This window comes from Notechis scutatus, chromosome 6 (assembly GCF_049901735.1).
Source record: "Notechis scutatus isolate UNSWTSFEM ecotype Mainland chromosome 6, rNotScu1.2, whole genome shotgun sequence".
In the NCBI taxonomy this organism is placed as follows: domain Eukaryota; kingdom Metazoa; phylum Chordata; class Lepidosauria; order Squamata; family Elapidae; genus Notechis; species Notechis scutatus.
Genome location: NC_142014.1, coordinates 74,048,024 through 74,067,922, shown reverse-complemented (window position 1 = coordinate 74,067,922; position 19,899 = coordinate 74,048,024). Strand labels below are relative to the sequence as shown.

Genomic DNA, 19,899 nt, shown 5'->3' with positions numbered 1-19,899 from the left:
CTCAGGCTATGTGGCAGCGTGGAATATGGCTTCCAAAGGTGATACCATTTTTACATGGAATGTAAAATGGAATCGTGATATACAACTAAACTATAAAGACTCATCAAATTATACTACTATAATGGGTAATTAGGAGCATCGATTTAAACTCCTGGTGTGATGGAATGTGCACTGGTAATAGCAAAGGAGGGAGGATTTAGTCAACTCAGAACTTTCCTAGAAGGAGATGTGGATCAAGAGACTGCACAGTCCCAAATTGGTGTTCTGACCCAGCTCTGCAAACGTGATGTGAACTCAAAAGATTCCCTTATTAGGAATGCCGGCAGCCCAGGCAACAAGTTCCTCTCAAAGGCTAACAAGTCCATCTGGCCGGAAGATGAATAGTTGTTGTTAGGTATAACATTGATACCAAATATGGTTTGGGTGAATAAATATATAAAACTTAGATATCATGGTTTAAGTGCTTATCACTTTAAGCACAATGCAGCAGGCAATTAGCCGATTAAGGGTGCGGTTAGAAGTTACAATATAAGGAAGCATTAGAAGCAGGAAAGCTTACTGCGATTTACTGTGAGTTACTGTCTGGCTGTAACTGTGTTGCTTGCTGTAACTGTGTGCTGCTGCGACTAACTGTGATTACTGACTGTGAGTGCCTGAAACTGAACTGTTATTGTTTGCTACTGTTTGCTGAATATCCAGCGTTTGTTTCTCTGAAGAGTGAAACCGGAGGAGGAGAAGATATCTTTATCGGCTGATAAAGATATTGCAAGGACTCTTAACTTGGACTATACTAGTGAGTCTTACTGGATGGAAATACTGTGAATGAATTAATGGACTGAATGACAATGCTTAAACTCTAACTGGATTAAAAACTATTTAAACTACAAACAGTGTTTGTGTTCAGTGTGTGTATACTCATTGGGCCCTTCCTGGCTTGACTACTGCTGCAATACTCTTCTAGGGGTTAATCCCAAAACCCTAACATTGGTTATGGGCCCAGCAGCATAGTCTAACTAACCAGGATATAGCAGAGAGAGTTGGTGTGAGTTGCACATTACTGTAAAAACAAACTGTTTTAATTAGTTTAAAATAGTTAAAATATCTGAAGAGCAATGGCACAAGTAAATTTGTCACAACTGTCCATGATATCCAGGCTGGATGGAACAAACTATGTTTCATGGTCAATGAAATGTAGTTTACTTCTACGCAGAGAAGGTTTGTGGGACATTATAGCAAACCCACCAGATGTGAGTAGCTGGGATCCTGCTAATGATGATGATAAAGAAAAGTTACAAGACTTTAAACTGAAGAATGAGCAGGCTTTATGCATCATAGGACTGACTCTCTGTGATCAGCAGCTTGTCCATATTCGTGGAGAAGAAAATGCTGCAAACTGCTGGGAGAACCTCAGGAAGATTTATGTTCGGGACAGTGTAGGAGCACATATAAATCTTATACGGAAGCTTTTTCGAACGCATCTTCAGAGGAATGGAGATATGTTAGTTCATTTAAACTGTATGAAGAGCATTTTTCAAGATTTGCAAGAAAAAGAGCTTATATTTAATGAACTGCAACAAGTCTACATAATATTATCTTCATTAGATCAAAGCTATGATGACTATGTGACTTCGTTAGAGGTATAGCCAAAAGAAAGCCTCTCATTAACCGACATAACAGGCAGGCTACTAGAAGAAGCCAGAAGAAGGCGTGAGCGTGACGAGCTGAGAGAAGATAAGAAAGAAGAGAAATTATCTTCAAAGCTTGAAAGAAACCAGCAAAGCAAACTAAAGCACCTGGAAGAAGAGAATTTATCTTCAACGGCATACACAATTAAAAAGTGTTTTAATTGTGGAGGCATAGGACATCTGGCAAAGTTTTGCAAAAAGAGAAAAAGCCAGAATGTAAAAAAGCCAAAGAAAGCATTTGAACTAGCCACGTTTAGCAACTCTGATGTGAAGAATAATTTATGGGTGGTTGACAGTGGCGCATCCCACTGCATCACAAGAGATAAGACAAAATTTATAAAAATGTCTACAAGTTCTCAACATATATCTCTTGCTAACGGCTGGAAACTGAAAGCTAAAGGTCAAGGTTTTGCACGTTGTCCGTACATAAACCAGGATATAAAAATGTTGTATGTACCGCAACTAAAGTTTAATTTGCTTTCAGTGAGGGTATTAGATAAATTAGGTTATGTAATTACTTTTAAAGATAATAATTGCATAATTGAAAAAGATAACAAAAAGGTAACTGCAGCTTTAAATGGAACATTATATGTATTAGATAATAGTAAGAAAGGGGAGGCTCAAACTGTATTTAATAATATAAAGCCTCATGAAGAATGTATCCATTTATTGCATAGACGTTTGGGGCATGTAAATTTTAAAATGCTAAAACGTACAGTTGAGTTATCTGAAGAAATAAGGTTAAAACCTTGTGATAAATATTTGCGTTGTAATGTTTGCTGTGAAGATAAGAGCAAGGTATTGCCTGCAAATAGGCTAAATGGTTTCAAAACAAAAGAACCTTTAGAAGTAGTATTTGCAGACATAATAGGTCCAAAGAAACCCAGTATGGGGGGTGCTAGATATATACTGAGCATTATGGATCATTATTCTAGATATGGGTTTTGCTATTTAATGAAAAGCAAAACTGAAACATATCAACATTTTTTCAATTGGCTTAGGTTTGCTGAAAGAAAGTCTAAATGACAACTGATAACCCTGGTGACAGATAATGGCACGGAATTTATTAATAACAAATTCCAGAACAGACTTAAGGTAGCTGGAATAGAGCATAAGAAGTCTGCTCCATACAGGCCAGAACATAACGCTTTTATTGAAAGAAGAGGCCAAACACTACAGGCAATGGTTAGAACAATGATAAATGATTCTGGGTTACCTGATTCTTTGTGGGGGGAGGCTACAATGTGTGCTAATAACATATTGAACAACGTTGTTAATACAACGACAGGTGAAATACCATTCACCAGATGGCATGGCAGGAAACCTGATCTAAGTTACCTGCACACATTTGGTGCACCAGCATGGGTGCATATTCCTGCACAACTCAGGAAAAAAGGGCAACATAGAGCTAAAAGATTTTTCTTCGTTGGTTATCAGGCAAACCATAGGGCATATAGATTTTGGGAGAAAGGCACATCTAAAGTGTTATGTAGTGCTAGTGCCCAATTTCTAGAACATGAAGGATGGGAGAAATTAGAACAGGATGCCAATAAAGATGTAATTATTGAATCCTATAGAAATCCCATTAGTTATCCCTGTAACTTTAAAAATAAAGTAAAGAGACAAATACAGGATGAAATAGTGCCCATAAAGGAAGAAACAGATTCAATAGCTGAACAGGATGAGGAAGATGAACAGGTAGCAGTTCAAGAAAGTCCTCCTGTAAGCCCTGTAATTCCCAGAAGAACTACACGTGTATCTAGACCGCCTGATAGGTACCAGGCTAACACAGTGTGCCAGATTAATCAAGTTCCTAATTCTGTTGAAGAAATTAAAAAGTATCCTACTAAGGAAAAAGAAAAATGGTATGCAGCAATGAATAAGGAACTGAATTCATTAAGAGATATGAAGGTGTATGAAAATGCCAAATTACCTGTAGGAAAGAAATCCATTGGCTGCAAATGGATATTTAAGGTAAAAACAGATAAGGATGGTAATTTAATCCATAAGGCAAGGTTAGTAGCCCAAGGTTTTAGGCAGAATGCTAATGACTACGATGAGGTGTTTGCACCTAGTCTTAAGGCAGCAACCTTGAGGGCAGCTTTAGTGTGGGCAGCTAGTAAAAACTATATAGTTAACCATCTAGATGTGGAAACTGCTTACTTGCACGCCCCATTAAAACATATTATTTACATGAAAAAACCTGTTGGTATTAAAAGTGAAAATAAGGATAATAATGATTGTTGGTTGTTAAAGAAAAGTCTCTATGGTCTTAAACAATCAGGCTATGAATGGAACCAGTATATTGTAAAGGAACTTGACAATATAGGATTTAAAGCTGGTTTAGCCGATCCATGTCTGTTTAAGAGGGAGACAAATGGGAAAGTATCATTATTATTACTATTCACAGATGACATTGCTTTGATAACTGAAACTAATGATGAAGCAAATAAAATAATAGCATCATTAGGAAAGAGAATAAAGATCAAGCAATTAGGGGAGATAAAGAAGTATCTAGGTTTGAATATAAAGAAAACACGGAAAGGATTTAAGATATCTCAGGAAGATAAGATAAGCAAATTACTAAAAGATTACAAGATGGAGCTTTGTAAGCCGGCTAAGACTCCAATGAGTCAGGAGTTTAGCAACACTGATGAACAAAGCCCTGAGTTTGATAAGGTGATTTATCAATCTTTAATTGGTAGTTTGAGTTATATTAGTAATTGGTCTAGACCAGATATATCGTACTGCGTGAATCAGTTGGCTAGATTCAATTCTGCACCATGTGAAAGACACTGGAATGCAGCTAAGAGGATATTAAGATATCTTAAAAAGACAATGAATTATTCATTGTATTTAGAACCAAAGGGTGATTTAATTCTGTGTGCATATGCAGATGCTAGCTTCGCATCAGAAAGAGACACTAGAAAGTCGACTTCAGGAACAGCCATAATGTTGGGTAATACATTAATAGGCTGGAAGTCAATAAGACAACAGCATATAAGTTTGTCTACTATGGAGGCAGAATTCTCCTGTTTATCATTGTTATGTACAGAGTTAATAATGTATAAACAAATGTTAATTGATATAGGTATAACTGTAGATTATCCTATAATCATACATGAAGATAATCAGGCAGCAATTCAAATGGCCACAAATATTGGAGTAAAAACAAGGAGCAAGCATACAGATCTAAGATACCTAAACGTGAGACAATCTGTAAGAAGTAATATGATTCAGCTAGAGTACTGTATGTCGGAGGACAATTTAGCTGATAATTTTACTAAAGCCCAAGGTGCCAGTAAGCACCAGGAGAGTTGTGAAAAATTTGGGATTAGATTGTAAAGGTATTATATATTTATTTCACCCAAAAGGGGAGTATGTTAGGTATAACATTGATACCAAATATGGTTTGGGTGAATAAATATATAAAACTTAGATATCATGGTTTAAGTGCTTATCACTTTAAGCACAATGCAGCAGGCAATTAGCCGATTAAGGGTGCGGTTAGAAGTTACAATATAAGGAAGCATTAGAAGCAGGAAAGCTTACTGCGATTTACTGTGAGTTACTGTCTGGCTGTAACTGTGTTGCTTGCTGTAACTGTGTGCTGCTGCGACTAACTGTGATTACTGACTGTGAGTGCCTGAAACTGAACTGTTATTGTTTGCTACTGTTTGCTGAATATCCAGCGTTTGTTTCTCTGAAGAGTGAAACCGGAGGAGGAGAAGATATCTTTATCGGCTGATAAAGATATTGCAAGGACTCTTAACTTGGACTATACTAGTGAGTCTTACTGGATGGAAATACTGTGAATGAATTAATGGACTGAATGACAATGCTTAAACTCTAACTGGATTAAAAACTATTTAAACTACAAACAGTGTTTGTGTTCAGTGTGTGTATACTCATTGGGCCCTTCCTGGCTTGACTACTGCTGCAATACTCTTCTAGGGGTTAATCCCAAAACCCTAACAGTTGTCTGCCACATCTATTCATCTTCGGCCCATGCCTTTTATCACCAGAGCTAGGGTGGGGCTTCGCCAGCAGCGGTGGCTCTTCCTTCCCAAGGATCAGCCCATAGATTTCCACTGCTCTCCTCTCCTCTGCCTTCTGTGCAACTGCATGTCAGGCACTGGACTCAGCTGTTCCTCCTCTTCTTAATCAACCACCTCCAAACATGGGGGCTGTTGACTTTCTATCTGAGGGCTGACGGACGGCCCAGGCTCTACCTCTGCGTCTCTCTCTCTCTCTCTCTCTCTCTCTCTCTCTCTGCCAGCTCCATTCCCTCTTCCCCCTCAGAGCTCCCAGGTTGCCCTGATGCTGACCCTGACTCCCACGCCACCTCCTCCTCCTCTTCCGAATCTCATCTGATTCGGTTGCTGGAAGGGCTAACGGCCGACAGGCCACAACAACTGGATGGGAAGGAGGGAAGTGCTTTTGTAGGAGAAAGAGATGGCAGAATCTGGGGGAGGAGTTAAGAGGGATCAGCCTGAGGATCACAGGATCACAGCTCACCAGCTCAAATCCCCCAGCAACTAAGACTAACCTGAGCACAACCAAGCCCCCACCTGAACAGAACACACCTCCAACCAATCAGAACACGGCCAACCCCCCTACCAATCAGAACACAGCCAAACCTCCAACCAATGAGAACAGTTAGAAGTTAGAGTTAGAAAACCAAGGAGTATACGAAATCCCGTGCACCGCCTGCCCCACCACATACATTGGACAAACTAACAGAAGAATAAGTGCACGCATTGAAGAACATAAGAACTCAATCAAAAAAGAAGAACCGACCTCTTCCCTGGTCCAACACCTCAAAGCCACAGGACATGAGATTGACTTTAAAAATACCAGAACTATCGCCAAAACCGAACACTTCAACAACAGAATAATCAGAGAAGCCATAGAGATAGAAAAACGCCCACACAGCATGAATAAAAGAGATGACACCTCCCGCCTACCAGCCATTTGGAAACCTGCCCTCATGAACAGACGAGTACCTAACATGAAGAATGACACCAGACCCACACCCACCAGGGCCACGCAAGATGCCACCACCACACTTCCACGTAAAAAGCAGACTCACACCCACACAGAAGATGAGACACGACCATGGACCAGAAGCCGCACTGCAGCTGCATCACTACCCACTTCAAACCCCTCCGAGCCATACATGAAGCGAACTGACCCCCACCATGAAGATGCGGCACGACCACGAACTCGAAGCCAAACAGCAAGATCACAGCTCACCAGCTCAAATCCCCCAGCAACTAAGACTAACCTGAGCACAACCAAGCCCCCACCTGAACAGAACACACCTCCAGCCAATCAGAACACGGCCAACCCCCCCAACCAATCAGAACACAGCCAAACCCCCAACCAATGAGAACACCCCCCCACCCAATCAGAACACAGCCAAGCCCCCACCCAATCAAGTCACACCCCCACTAGCAGTTAAAAGGAAGAAGCAGCTGCAAGCTCACATCACTCTGAGAAGCACAGAGCTGAAGACAGAAGCCTGAAGATGATGAATGAGACTTCATCGAAACGTTGCCTAGATACTTCCAATCTTACGCGGGAGAAAACCCGAATAACCAAAGATCCAAATATATATATACATACATATACTACTATGACGTGGGAAAATACCCGAACAAAGCTGAAGGCCATACATGTAAGTACCGAAAACTTAAGAATATATATATATATATATATATATATATATATATATATATATATATACACACACACACACACACACACACACACACACACACACACACACACACACACATATATATATATATATATATATATATATATATATATATATATATATATGGATCTTTGGTTATTAGGGTTTTCTCCTGCGTAAGATCGAGAAGTATCTAGGCAGCGTTGATGAAGTCTCATTCATCATCTTCAGGCTTCTGTCTTCAGCTCTGTGCTTCTCAGAGTGGGCACAGAGCTGAAGACAGAAGCCTGAAGATGATGAATGAGACTTCATCGAAACGTTGCCTAGATACTTCGATCTTATGCGGAGAAAACCCGAATAACCAAAGATCACATACAAATACCATGAGAACCTCAGAAAACAAATATATATATATATATATTCTTAAGTTTTCGGGGTACTTACATGTATGGTATTCAGCTTTGTTTGGGTATTTTCCCACGTCATTATAGTTGTGCTTTTAAAGTTGTAGCAATATATATATATATATTTATATATAAACAACAGAACAAGGACGGAAGGCACGTTGGTTTTCTGACTTGCAAATGCAAACAGCTTTCGGGTTTTATTTAAGCAGAGCACAGCAAGCCTCAAACATTATTTGCAGAAGTTCTATCGGTCTGCAAACAAACCAACAACCTGCCATTCTTAGTTTTGAGTCCCAGGCCTTGAATTCACATGGGGCTAAACAGACGCTCCAAAGGGGATTTGAAATTCCTGCAATTGGTGAATGAGATCATACATTGGATCCTGAGTTCACTTCTGAGAACTCCCTGACTAAGCTGTGAGAAGTTTCAGCAGCAGATAAAAAAAGGATATTTCCTTGAATCTATACAGAATGTCCCTTTCATGTTGTCTGGGCCGTTTTAGAGGATAAGTTTATTTATTTATCTGATTTTGATAGCCGCCTATCTCTGCAAATGACTCTGGGCAGCTCACAATTAATATGAGGACGCGGGGAGCTATTTAACACTGAGTGCTTATTATTACAGCTTTTCTTTTCGCCCCCTGAAGAATTATCCAGAAGTATTTATAACCAAGGAATCATTTCTAATTTAAAACTGAGGAAAGTTTATTCAATACGGCTTTCTGCGTTGCTGAGGCAGCTGAGGCAAGCTTTGGCTGCGGTCCGCAGAGTTTAATTTTAAAGTTTGCAATTTGTTCTTACTGACATGAACGAGACTAAATATATTATAAAAGGTGATGTTTAGTTTTCAGTAAAGGTTAAATTTAGGTAACATCTACTCGAAGTCACTTCTCGTAACTTCATGGATATTTCATGTTGTTTCCTTGGCAACATATGAAACTGACTGATTGATTTGCACAGGGAACCATCCACAGACGTTCAGTGGTCTAGAAGAACAATCCCTAAATTAAACAACCTTTTTCAGAGGCACCTTTTCAGCTTGCCCTCTTTTCCATTATTATTGCTTCTGGTAAGGAGTTTAATATCACTAACCAGCCTGTCTAGTTCCAGCCTTTGGTTTTTAATTAAATTAAGATCCTGGACAGACCCCTCTCATCCTGGACATAAACTATTTCAACTCCTACCCTCAAAACTAGACACAAGGACAGTTTTTGTCCCAACGCCATCACTCTGCTAAACAAATAATTCCCTCAACACTGTCCAACTATTTACTAAGCCTGCATTACTATTACTATTAATCCTCCCATCCTTCCTTTCACCTATCTCCTCCCACTTACGACTGCATGACTGTATTGCTTTTATCCTAAAGATTTATATGGACTGTTTCCTAGTATGATTTGATTGCTTATTGTACCCTATGACTATCATTAAGTGTTGTACCTGATGATTCTCGACTCTTGACGAATGTCTCTTTTCTTTTATGTACACTGAGAGCATTTGCACCAAGACAAATTCCTTGTGTGTCCAATCACACTTGGCCAATAATAAGAATTCTATCCTATCCTATCCTATCCTGCTCTGGCCATGAAACATTCACCTTTTCGGAGCAGAGCGTTTGGGTCTGATTCGTAGATGTCCACTGAGCCAGCCAAAAGTCAATAGCAACGATGACCGAGTGTTTCAAGAGTTTGGAGAAGATCATCAAGGAGAGCAGAAGAAAGCCACCGGAGGTGAGATAGAGCCAACAAGTCTTCCAGGGCATCTTTGTCCTGAGGGGCATTGCCGCGGACATGCTGTCATCTTCTTCCTCTTCCTCCTCTTCCTCTGAAAAGTTATAGATGTCACTGAGTCAATTAACCCAGACAATTTAGTAGAGGGGTCGGCAACCTTAAACATTCAAAGAGACACAAAGATACTAACTGGAAGCCCCCCATTCAATTCTGGAGCCAACTGTATGTCCAGTCCCCCCACCATAGAGTCTCCTCCTAGTGCAACGTCCTTTTGCCTCTGCCGACTGGAACTCCGGTCTCCCCACCATAGAGTCTCCTCCTAGTGCGGCATCCTTTTTCCTCTTCCTGTCCTAACCAAAAACCCTATCAATTGTGGAGCTGACCAGCGTCAGGGAGCTGCAGCAGAGGGATAAAAGAGACACATGAGGCTCCAGAGTCGTGGGTTGCCGACCCCCGATTTAGTTTCTCCCACAAGATCAGCAGAGACATAGTGGGATTCTCGGTAGTGGCAGAGATTCAAATAGGGACACATGGCCCACAATTGCACCTCCAGGTTCTAGTAGCAAACCATCTATCTCACAAAATGAAAGTCAATGTAGAAAAAAGTAAAGTCTTACACTTAGGTTGACTTCCGGTTTGTCGGCCATGACGGCAGGGATTTGCGAAGCTGCGCGATCCCTGCCGCTAGCCGTTTTTGGGGCTCCGACCCAGACGGGTACGGAGCTAGAGCTGCCCTGCAGGGGCAGCTGAAGGTAGGGGGATCCGGAGAAGGGACTGGGGTGTTGCAGACCCCCTCCCGGCCGGCAGAACCCCCTTTTCCCAGGGCCAGTGCAGCGGCGGTCTGTAATGGCCGCCACAAAGAAGCTGGCAGCCGGGTAAGAATGCGCAGGAGGAAGTGGAGAAAGTGCTTGAGAGGAGAAAGTTTTTTTGGCTCCTAGGACTCTAAGACATATTTAATAAAATTCCTGAAAAGTATGACTTTCTGAATAATACCTGCCAAAAGAGGAAAAAAGCGGCTGTTTGAAGGTGCTGAAAGGATAGCTTTCCCTCTTTTCCTACGGAATAAATAACTGGATATTAAGAAACCTATTTTTTAGGTGAAAATTGGTTCTAAGCGATGAGTGGGAAGAGAGAGGATTAAAAGAAAATATTTGTATGCTAAGACTTTGTTGGAGCAGATGCCTTAAGGATTTGAAGACTAGAATATATTGTAATAAGATTTTAAACAGATTTGGACTTTCTTTCTCTTTGATTGATATTACCCCAGAAGGAGAAAGTGAGAACTCTGCCTTGGTTTGGACTGATTGATAACTTTGGGACTGTTTTATCTTTTTTATTTTCTTTTGAATATTCTGGTTGTTGTAAGAAGAAAGAAGGAGAAAAGAAAAGAAAAGATTTATAATGGCTCTTTCTGTTGAGGAACTAAGAAAAGAATATGAACAAGCAAAAAAAATGGTAAAGATGGTGTGGAAGAAGCTTTCCTTTTCTTAGAAATGGCGCTTACTAATTATCAACAAACATTACAACAGATGAAGACAGCAGAGGAACAAGAAAGAAAGGAAGGAGCCATCTTTAATGAATCTCAGAATTTGATCCAGAAAGAAGGAAGAGAGAAAGAAAAGAAAAGAAGAGAAAAAGAAGAAAACTAAAGGACTTAAGGACTTAAGATTTAAAAAACATTTAAGAAAGGGAAAAATAAAGTGCAAAACCAATATGATGATAGTAAACAAAAGGGAAAAGGAATACGACAGAGAAGGGAAGCCGGTAAGGCAGAGGCTAGAAGAAGGGGGTAGAAAGGTTTGTTGGGAGAAGAAAAGAAAGGGAAAAGGTGGAGAAAAGCTACAATGTTTTGAAATTAAATGAAAAAAGAATTTTTTATGGATAATGGATAAAGTATAATTTTTTTTTAAAAAAGATTTTGCAAGGTACATAAGATGAGATGGTAGTATTGCAATGGTTTAAGAGTTGACAAGAGTTTAAAATGTTAAAATGTTTAAAAATGATTGGCTTTAAAACTTAATAATAGGAGAGGTTTAGAATATTGTTTTAATTAAAGAGTTTAATAAAATTATGGTATTGATGTTATTATAAAATTTTTATTATAGTATTTTTTTTTAATATTTGGATTTATTGTCTAATTATGCACTTAATTATGTTGGATGTATTAGTTAGATAGAATGTACCAAGCAAAATCTGATTGGGTATTAGATATTATTTTAAAGATTAATTTGATTAACTTAGGGGGGAGATAGAAAGGCATCATACTCTGATTAATGATTTCAGGAGAAACTGATTTTTTTTTTTTTCATAAGGAATGAGACAAAGGGATGATAAAAAATGGACAAAAGATACAAATATAATGATTCAAACTAAGATGATTAATTAAGGTAGAATTAAGAAGTGTGAAATATGTGGAGTAGTTAATATAGAAGGCTTAGAATGGTAAATAAAATAAGTAATGATATGTAAGATGAGCATGAATATAATTGAAGTCCATGAAGAGAGAGACACCTGGGTCCAAGTTACTTTCCAAAAGATTTTTTTATGTTTTGTGTGTTGTGTGTATATGTCTTTTGGGGGAGAATTAGTAAAAACTTGTAGAAATATAGAATGAGAATAATGGTAACTAAGTCAGAAAGAAACAGATGAAATAATAATAATGATATTGAATAAGAGTAAAGAGAAGTAAAGAGAAATTGAATAAGAGGTTTTGGTATGTTATATGGAAATGGTTTAAAACAGAATTATAATTTATCTGACTTGTTAAATTTACAATGGAAAAAGGTTTAAACATGTAATGAATAATGATAATTTGTGTGTTTTAAAAATTAATAAAACTTGTTTTTTTTTAAAAAAAAAAAGTCTTACACTTAGGCAAGAAAAACCAAAAGTTCACATATAGACTGGGTGAAATCAGGTTTAATAGCAGTAACTGTGAGAGGGATCTTGGAGTTTTAGTAGACAATCAGTTAAATATGAGCCAGCAGAGTGCGGTGGCAGCCAAAAAAGCCATCATAATCCTAAATTGCATTAACAGAGGGATACAATCAAGATCAATATCACTCTATAAAGTATTAGTAAGACCACAACTGGAATACTGCATCCAGTTTTAGTCACCACACTATAAAAAAGATGTTGAGACTCTAGAAAAAGTACAGAGAAGAGCAATCAGGATGATTAGGGGACTGGAGGCTAAAATCTACCGATGAATGGTTGCAGGAACTGGGCATGGCTGGTCTAGTGAAGAGAAGGACCAGGGGAGACATGAGAGCAGTCTTCCAATATTTGAGGGGCTGCCACAGAGAGGAGGGAGTCAACCAGGCGTGGCATTCTACCAGTTCGCACCTATTCGCTAGAACCGGTTGTTAACATTCTAAGAAGTTCAGAGAACCGGTTGTTAGAAGGAATTACTGGACTAATCCTGTAAGAAGGTAGGAAGGAAACATTCTGGTGTTGCTTACAGAAACTGCTTCTCCGTTAACCCTTATTACATTCTTGGCAGGACTAGACTTCCTGTCTCAGGAATGTCTCTGGAGTTAGTTTTTTTTCCTCCTTTGTTGGTACTTTGCTTGTGTGTGGAGTGACCATTCAAAGTTACAATGGCACTGAAAAAGGTGACTTATGACCATTTTTCACACTTACGACTGTTGCAGCATCCTCACAGTCATGAGAGGCCAGGCGAGGAGATGGTGCCTCAATGTGAGTGATATTGAGTTGGCCATGCCCAGCCAGTAACATGACCACCAAGCCACGTCCACCCAGTCACATGACCACCAAGCCATGCCCACCAAGTAAGCCACGCCCACAGAACCGGTTGTTAAAAATTTGAATCCCACCCCTGGAGTCAACCTATTTCCCAAAGCACTTGAAGGCCAGACAAGGAATAATTGATGGAAACTGACCAAGGAGAGATTCAACATGGAAATAAGAGAAACTTTCTGATAGTGAGAACAATCAACCAATGGAACAGCTTGTTTTCGGAAGTCGTGGGAGCTTCATCACTGGAGGCTTTCAAGAAGAGATTGGATTACCATTTGTCAGAAATGGAGTAGGATCTCTTGCTTGGGCGAGAGGTTGAATTAGATGACCTACAAGGTCCCTTCCAACTCTGCTAATCTGTAATCTGTAATCAGTGCTAGTCACTGACAAATTGTTTGATTTTTAAGGAGAGTATCAGGACTGTTGTCCTGCTGTACCAGCCATGCTTCGCCAGATGCCAGTCTGCCACACACAATAGGGGAGGAAGGGAGCTGCAGGGAGGGAAGGGGTTTGGGATAAGGGGAATTGAAACTACTCATTGTGCCGTCCCATGAGAGCTTCCAAATTTATTTATTTATTTATTTATTTATTTATTTGATTTGCCAATTGTTTACAAGATAAGTATAAGTGTATACATAGTTGTAAATACATGAAATGGGTACATATAAGAAAAATAAAAGAAGAATAAGAGAAACAATAGGACAGGGACGGTAGGCACGTTGGTGCGCTTATGCACGCCCCCTACAGACCTCTTAGGAAAGGGGTGAGGTCAATAGTAGACAGTCTAAGGTTAAAGTTTTTGGGGTTTGGGGAAGAAACTACAGAGTCGGGTAGAGTATTCCAGACATTGACCACTCTATTGCTGAAGTCATATTTCCTGCAATCAAGTTTGGTGCGGTTAACATTGAGTTTGTATCTATTGTGTGCTCTTGTGTTCAAGGTCACATTGAATGCAACACCCTCCAGCCCGCCAAGCCAGGGACAATTTGTCTGAATGAAATTGGACAAGGGGAGATATCCAGGGGCAAAAGTGGTGAGAAAGGAAGAGTTAATCAGATGCTTTGTGCACGAAAAATCAGATTCAGTTTTGCTGCTACTTGGCTTTAGTAAAATATACTTTCACTAGCAATGGAGTCGAAAAACTGGTTTTTTTCTCCCAGATATTTTACAATGATCTTTCATTCAAGTACTAATCAGTTCTAATCTTTCTAGCTTTTGAGTCACAATTAGATCAGCAAAGTCCTAAGCCTTAAGGAGAGAGGACCTACATCCCACTTTCCTGTTTCCACTTAACTCCAAAATTTAGCCTTTTAACGGTTGAAGTTGAAAGTCATTCATAGTAAACCTGTAAGAGACCTACAAGGCTTCATGTTTATGGCTTAAGTGTATATTCATTCATAAGTACTTTTTTTTAACAAATCATACAAAATAACACCAGCATTACCTTCATCCTCATCCTCCAGTTGTGTTTTTGATTCTCTTGGGTACATAGCTCTTCGGAGAGTTTTTCTTTCTAAAGTAGTTTGATCAGCTTCCATATTCTGCATAGGAACATTAAAAATTTAGTACAAAGACATTTTAGAACAGACCACCATTTCAACCTGAGGTCTGGATTGGGTTTATCCCTAAGGAATCCTCTCAAATCGTCCTCTCAAATCTTCTCAGAATTGATGGGGAGATCTAACCTCTATTTTGTTTCTACTCCAGACTTTACAACCCTACGGTTGGAGGCCTCCCTCTTCCTCTTTAATACCACTTTACAATGCCTTGGTAAGACCACACTTGCAATACTGCATCCAATTTGGGTTACCGCCATGTAAAAAGGTTGTTGAGACTCTACCGTGTTTCCCCAAAAATAAGACCTGGTCTTATTTTTTTTATTTTTTATTTGGCACCAAAAAAAGGCCCCAGGATCGATCCGGAGCTCGTTTCTCGGATGCAGAGGCCTTTCCAGAAGACCTCTGACGGTGAAACAAGGCGGGGAAGGTGCCATGTGTGTCAATTCGGAGCCCGTTTCTTGGCTGCAGAGGCCTTTCCAGAAGGCCTGTGATGATGAAATGGAGGCCAGGGGTGATGCGCAAAAGCGGTGGCAAGAGGCCACAGAAGAAGTGGGCCTGCAAGGCGAGGCAGGTGTCCGGGTTTCCGAGGCCTGATAAGTATTTATTTATTTATTTATTTATTTTTATTTGATTTGTCAAGCGCTTGGAATATAATAGAAATAAGAATAAACATAAGTATAAATACATGAAATAGGTACGAATAATTGGGGACAATAGGACAGGGATGGTAAGCACGATTGTGCACTTATGCAGTAAGTAGGGCAGCTCCACCCTCTATCCCCACCCTAGCTTAATTTTTACCTGTGCACCTCGCCCCACCCTCTGCACCCTGGAGTGTGTGGGGTCTTAACTAGGGTTTATTTTGGGGTAGGGCTTATATTGGGTGCATGAGTAAAAAATCAAGCTAGAACTTACTTTCAGGGTAGGTTGTATTTTCAGGAAAACACAGTAGAAAGCATGGAGAGAAGAGCAACAAAGATTATTGGGGGACTGGAGGCGAAAACATACAAAGAGGGGGTTAATCTATTCTCCAAAGCACCTGAAGGCAGGAGAAGAAGCAATGGATGGAAACTAATCAAGGAGAGAAGCAACCTGGAATTAAGGAAAAACTTTCTGACAGTGAGGACAATTAACCAGTGGAATAGCTTGCCATCAGAAGTTGTGGGTACTCCATCATTGGAGGTTTTCCAGAAGAGACTGAACACTCACTTGTCTGAAATGGTATAGGGCAGGGGTGTCCAACCTTGGCAATTTTAAGATTTGTGGACTTCAACTCCCAGAGTTCCTCACTGGGAGTTGAAGTCCACAAGTCTTAAAATTGCCAAGGTGCTGGCTGAGGAACTCTGGGAGTTGAAGTCCACAAGTCTTAAAATTGCCAAGGTGCTGGCTGAGGAACTCTGGGAGTTGAAGTCCACAAGTCTTAAAATTGCCAAGGTTGGACACCTCTGGTATAGGGTCTCCTGCTGGAGCAAGGGGCTGAACTAGAAGACCTCTAAGGTCCCTTCCATCTCCATTGTGATTGAGTTAAAAGTCTGAAGAAGATGATGTCCAGCCAAGGGAGCAAAGAGATTGCATATATATTCTGACAAAGTAGTGGACAGCTCTTCTGTCGTACCAGCAATTTACAACTTTAGTGCTCGCATGTATTTCAGTTGACATTGATAGACTTGAATTTGCTTCTTGGTGTGAGCACCACAACCTTCACAAATCATCAGAGTTAAAAACAAGAGACGTCCAACAAATGAGATTTGGGTAGAAATGTCACGGAATGTCACCATGTATGGATCAAACCAGGCCTTCATTTTCCCACTCTTCACATTTACCTTTTCCAATTCCTGGTCTTGACGATTCATGAGAGTTTTCCAGTGGTCGTAAAGCTCCACGTCTTTAGTCTGGATGTCCTTCAGGGTCCCTTCTCGAAGAACAGTGCCATCTTTCATGGCAATGATCTAAGAATTAAAAAGAATCAGGAAGCTGTCTATCATCCATTCATCCATAATTGTCTATCTGTCTGTCTATCTATCTATCTATCTATCTATCTATCTATCTATCTATCTATCTATCTATCTATCTATCTCTACCTAGCTACCATCTATCTATGAATCATCTATCGATATATCTCTCTCTCTCTCTATCTATCCTGTTGCTCTATCTGTCCATCAATCATCTATCTGTCTGTCCGTCCGTCCACCCATCCATCCATCCATCCATCCATCCATCCATCCATCCATCCATCCATCCATCCATCCATCCATCCATCCATCCATCCATCCATCCATCTATCTATCTATCTATCTATCTATCTATCTATCTATCTATCTATCTATCTATCTATCTATCTATCTATCTATTTCTCTGTTGCTCCATCCATCCATCCATCCATCCATCCATCCATCCATCCATCCATCCATCCATCCATCCATCCATCCATCTATCTATCTATCTACCGTGTTTCTCACATAATAAGGCCGGGCCTTATTTTTTTGACCCCGAAAAACCGGCTAGGCCGTCTTTTCGGGGTGACTATTCCCCCCTTGCATCCTCGGGTGGGCGGGCGGCGACAGCTTGGATGTTGGGGAGACCTTCCGCCACCGTTAATTTCCCTTCTCCCTTGCTGCCGTGGCGTTACAGCAACGCCGCGGCGTTAGGCGCAGCCACGTGCAGCCAGTCAGGGCTCCTCCCTGCAACCGGAGCTCTGAGGAGACACTTGGCTTCAGGCGCTCCTGTGCCGCCTTCCCTTTGCCTTCGATGGTAAAGTGAATTATTTTAAAACCTCCGCTCATCCTATCAGGGCCGTGCGAGCTGAGCAGAGCCGAGAAAGCAAGCCACGGGTGTTTCCTGGTTCTGCCCAGCCCGTGCGGCTCTGCCGCGGCCCTGGCGGGATGAGCGGAGGTTTTAAAATAATTCACCCTTCAAGGCAGAAAAGCGCCACAGAAACGCCTAAGCTGCATCTACCAACAACAAAGGCAAATCCTCAAGGTGGGCTGGAGGGAGGTGGCTACGTGCCCCCGGGCTGCTTCAATGCAAGGTCCTGACTTGCAGCATCCTGTCGTTGCCGCCGCGTCCTTTTCGCTGCCGCCTCCCTCTCCGACTGCAAAACTTGTGTGCTTCGCCAAACGCTCCAAGCGAGGCGAGCTTTTTCATACATAGAGAGAGAGGGAAGGACGCCGGCGTGCTCGAGAGGCTGGCTCTTTTCTCTAGCCAAGGCTGACAGGAAGTGCCTCCAGGGCCGTGGCAGGCAAGCGCGGTGTTTCCTGGTTCTGCCCAGCGCGCACGGCTCTGCCACGGCCCTGGCGGGATGAGGCGGAGGGCCCAGCAGGGAGGCACTCGTTGCCTTGGTGACATTTCGGGTGCCTCCGCCGCCTCCTCGCCCATCGCAGGTGGCGGTGGCGGCGGCAAGCGGCGGCGCTTCGCTGAGGAAAAGAAGACAGCGCAGCCACCTTGCTTGCTTTCCCACCTGCCTGCCCCAGATGGCCTCAGGAGGCGGCGGCAGTGGCAGCAGGCGCGCACACTCCTGCCGGCGAAGGGAGGAGAGCGAGGAAAGAGAAGGGAGTGCGGCAGCAGCGGCTGTCACAGTGTCGTCTCATAGTGGGGCAAGGCTGGCAAGCTGAGGTGGCCGCACCAGAGAGCGTCACTGCCGACCCGTCGTGAGGATAAAGGAGCGGGATAGAGATTCAGTCAGATGTCAGCCTCAGCTAGAGAAAAGAGCCAGCCTCTCGGAGCACGCCGGCGTCTTTCCCTCTCTCTATGTATGAAAGAGCTCGCCTCGCTCGGAGCGTTGGCGAAGCACACAAGTTTTGCAGTCGGAGAGGGAGGGCGGCGGCAGCAGATGCTGCAAGTCAGGACCTTGCATTGAAGCAGCCCGGGGCACGTAGCCACCTCCCTCCAGCCCACCTTGAGGATTTGCCTTTTGTTGTTGGTATACTTGGCTTCAGGCGCTCCTGTGGCCGCCTTCCCTTTGGAAGGTAAAGTGAATTATTTTAAAAACCTCCGCTCATCCCGCCAGGGCGCGGCAGAGCCGTACGGGCTGGGCAGAACCAGGAAACACCCGCGGCTTGCTTTCCCGGCTCTGCTCAGCTCGCACGGCCCTGATAGGATGAGCGGAGGTTTTAAATAATTCACTTTACCATCGAAGCAAAGGAAGGAGGCCACAGGGAGCGCCTGAAGCAGAAGTGTCTCCTCAGGGCTCCGGTTGCAGGGAGGAGCCCTGACTGGCTGCACGTGGCTGCGCCAAGCGCCGCGGCGTTGCTGTAACGCTACGGCAGCAAGGGAGAAGGAAATTAACGGTGGCGGAAGGTCTCCCGATATGAAGTGCTCCACCAACGCAGGCAGCACCATATCCGGGCATGCAACAAAGTACTTCCTAACGGCAAGCCCCCCGCTATTCCCCCATTTCGCATGTTTAATATGGGCCTTAATTTGGGGGGAGGGGCTTAATTTGATTTTATGCCAATAAATCATGCTGGGGCTTCCTATTGGTGGAGGCCGTATTGTTGGAGAAACACGGTATCTATCTATCTATCTATCTATCTATCTATCTATCTATCTATCTATCTATCTATCTATCTATTTCTCTGTTGCTCCATCCATCCATCCATCCATCTGTCCAATCTTACCCAGTCAGCATGTGGCAAATACTGTAGTTTATGGGTCACTAAGACGAGTGTCCTTTTATCATCTTTCAGGAACTTTAGGATACCTTCTTGCATTAAGTGGTCACTGAGGTGAATGTCCAAGGCAGAAAATGGGTCATCCTGGAATTCCACATAGGAAATTAAAATATTACAAAAGAGATATTATATTCCATCTTACTGTCCCCAAAACCTTCTGTTATCATTACCTTACTTCTGCTACACATAAAACGGCATTCACATTAATAATTTTAAATACCTTACTCTTAGTGCTGATGGGGAGGGAGATAAAAAAACATCACAGATCTCCTTCGGTAACCTTCTTATGCATTTTTAAGTGAATCAAGTGATTTGTTAAGTGAATTGTACAGACTTTTAGCTATACAATTTGGGATGAACACCCTTGGAATGGTGTGGGAGTAGGAATG

At 41.8% G+C, this 19,899-nt stretch overlaps 1 protein-coding gene across 5 annotated transcripts in view; it reads right to left on the bottom strand.

Annotated features, from left to right (window-relative positions):
* The window catches only part of ABCC9 (ATP binding cassette subfamily C member 9), a 128,322-nt gene that overhangs the window by 31,966 nt on the left and 76,457 nt on the right, over positions 1 to 19,899 (bottom strand). For all 5 annotated transcript variants that reach the window (XM_087968812.1, XM_087968813.1, XM_087968814.1 and 2 more), the window contains 4 exons: positions 19,457 to 19,594; positions 16,664 to 16,789; positions 14,726 to 14,822; positions 9,390 to 9,616 (listed from right to left, as the gene is read on the bottom strand). In XM_087968812.1, the coding sequence (XP_087824938.1) occupies positions 9,390 to 9,616; positions 14,726 to 14,822; positions 16,664 to 16,789; positions 19,457 to 19,594 (588 nt within the window). The remainder of the gene's footprint in view (positions 1 to 9,389; positions 9,617 to 14,725; positions 14,823 to 16,663; positions 16,790 to 19,456; positions 19,595 to 19,899) is intronic.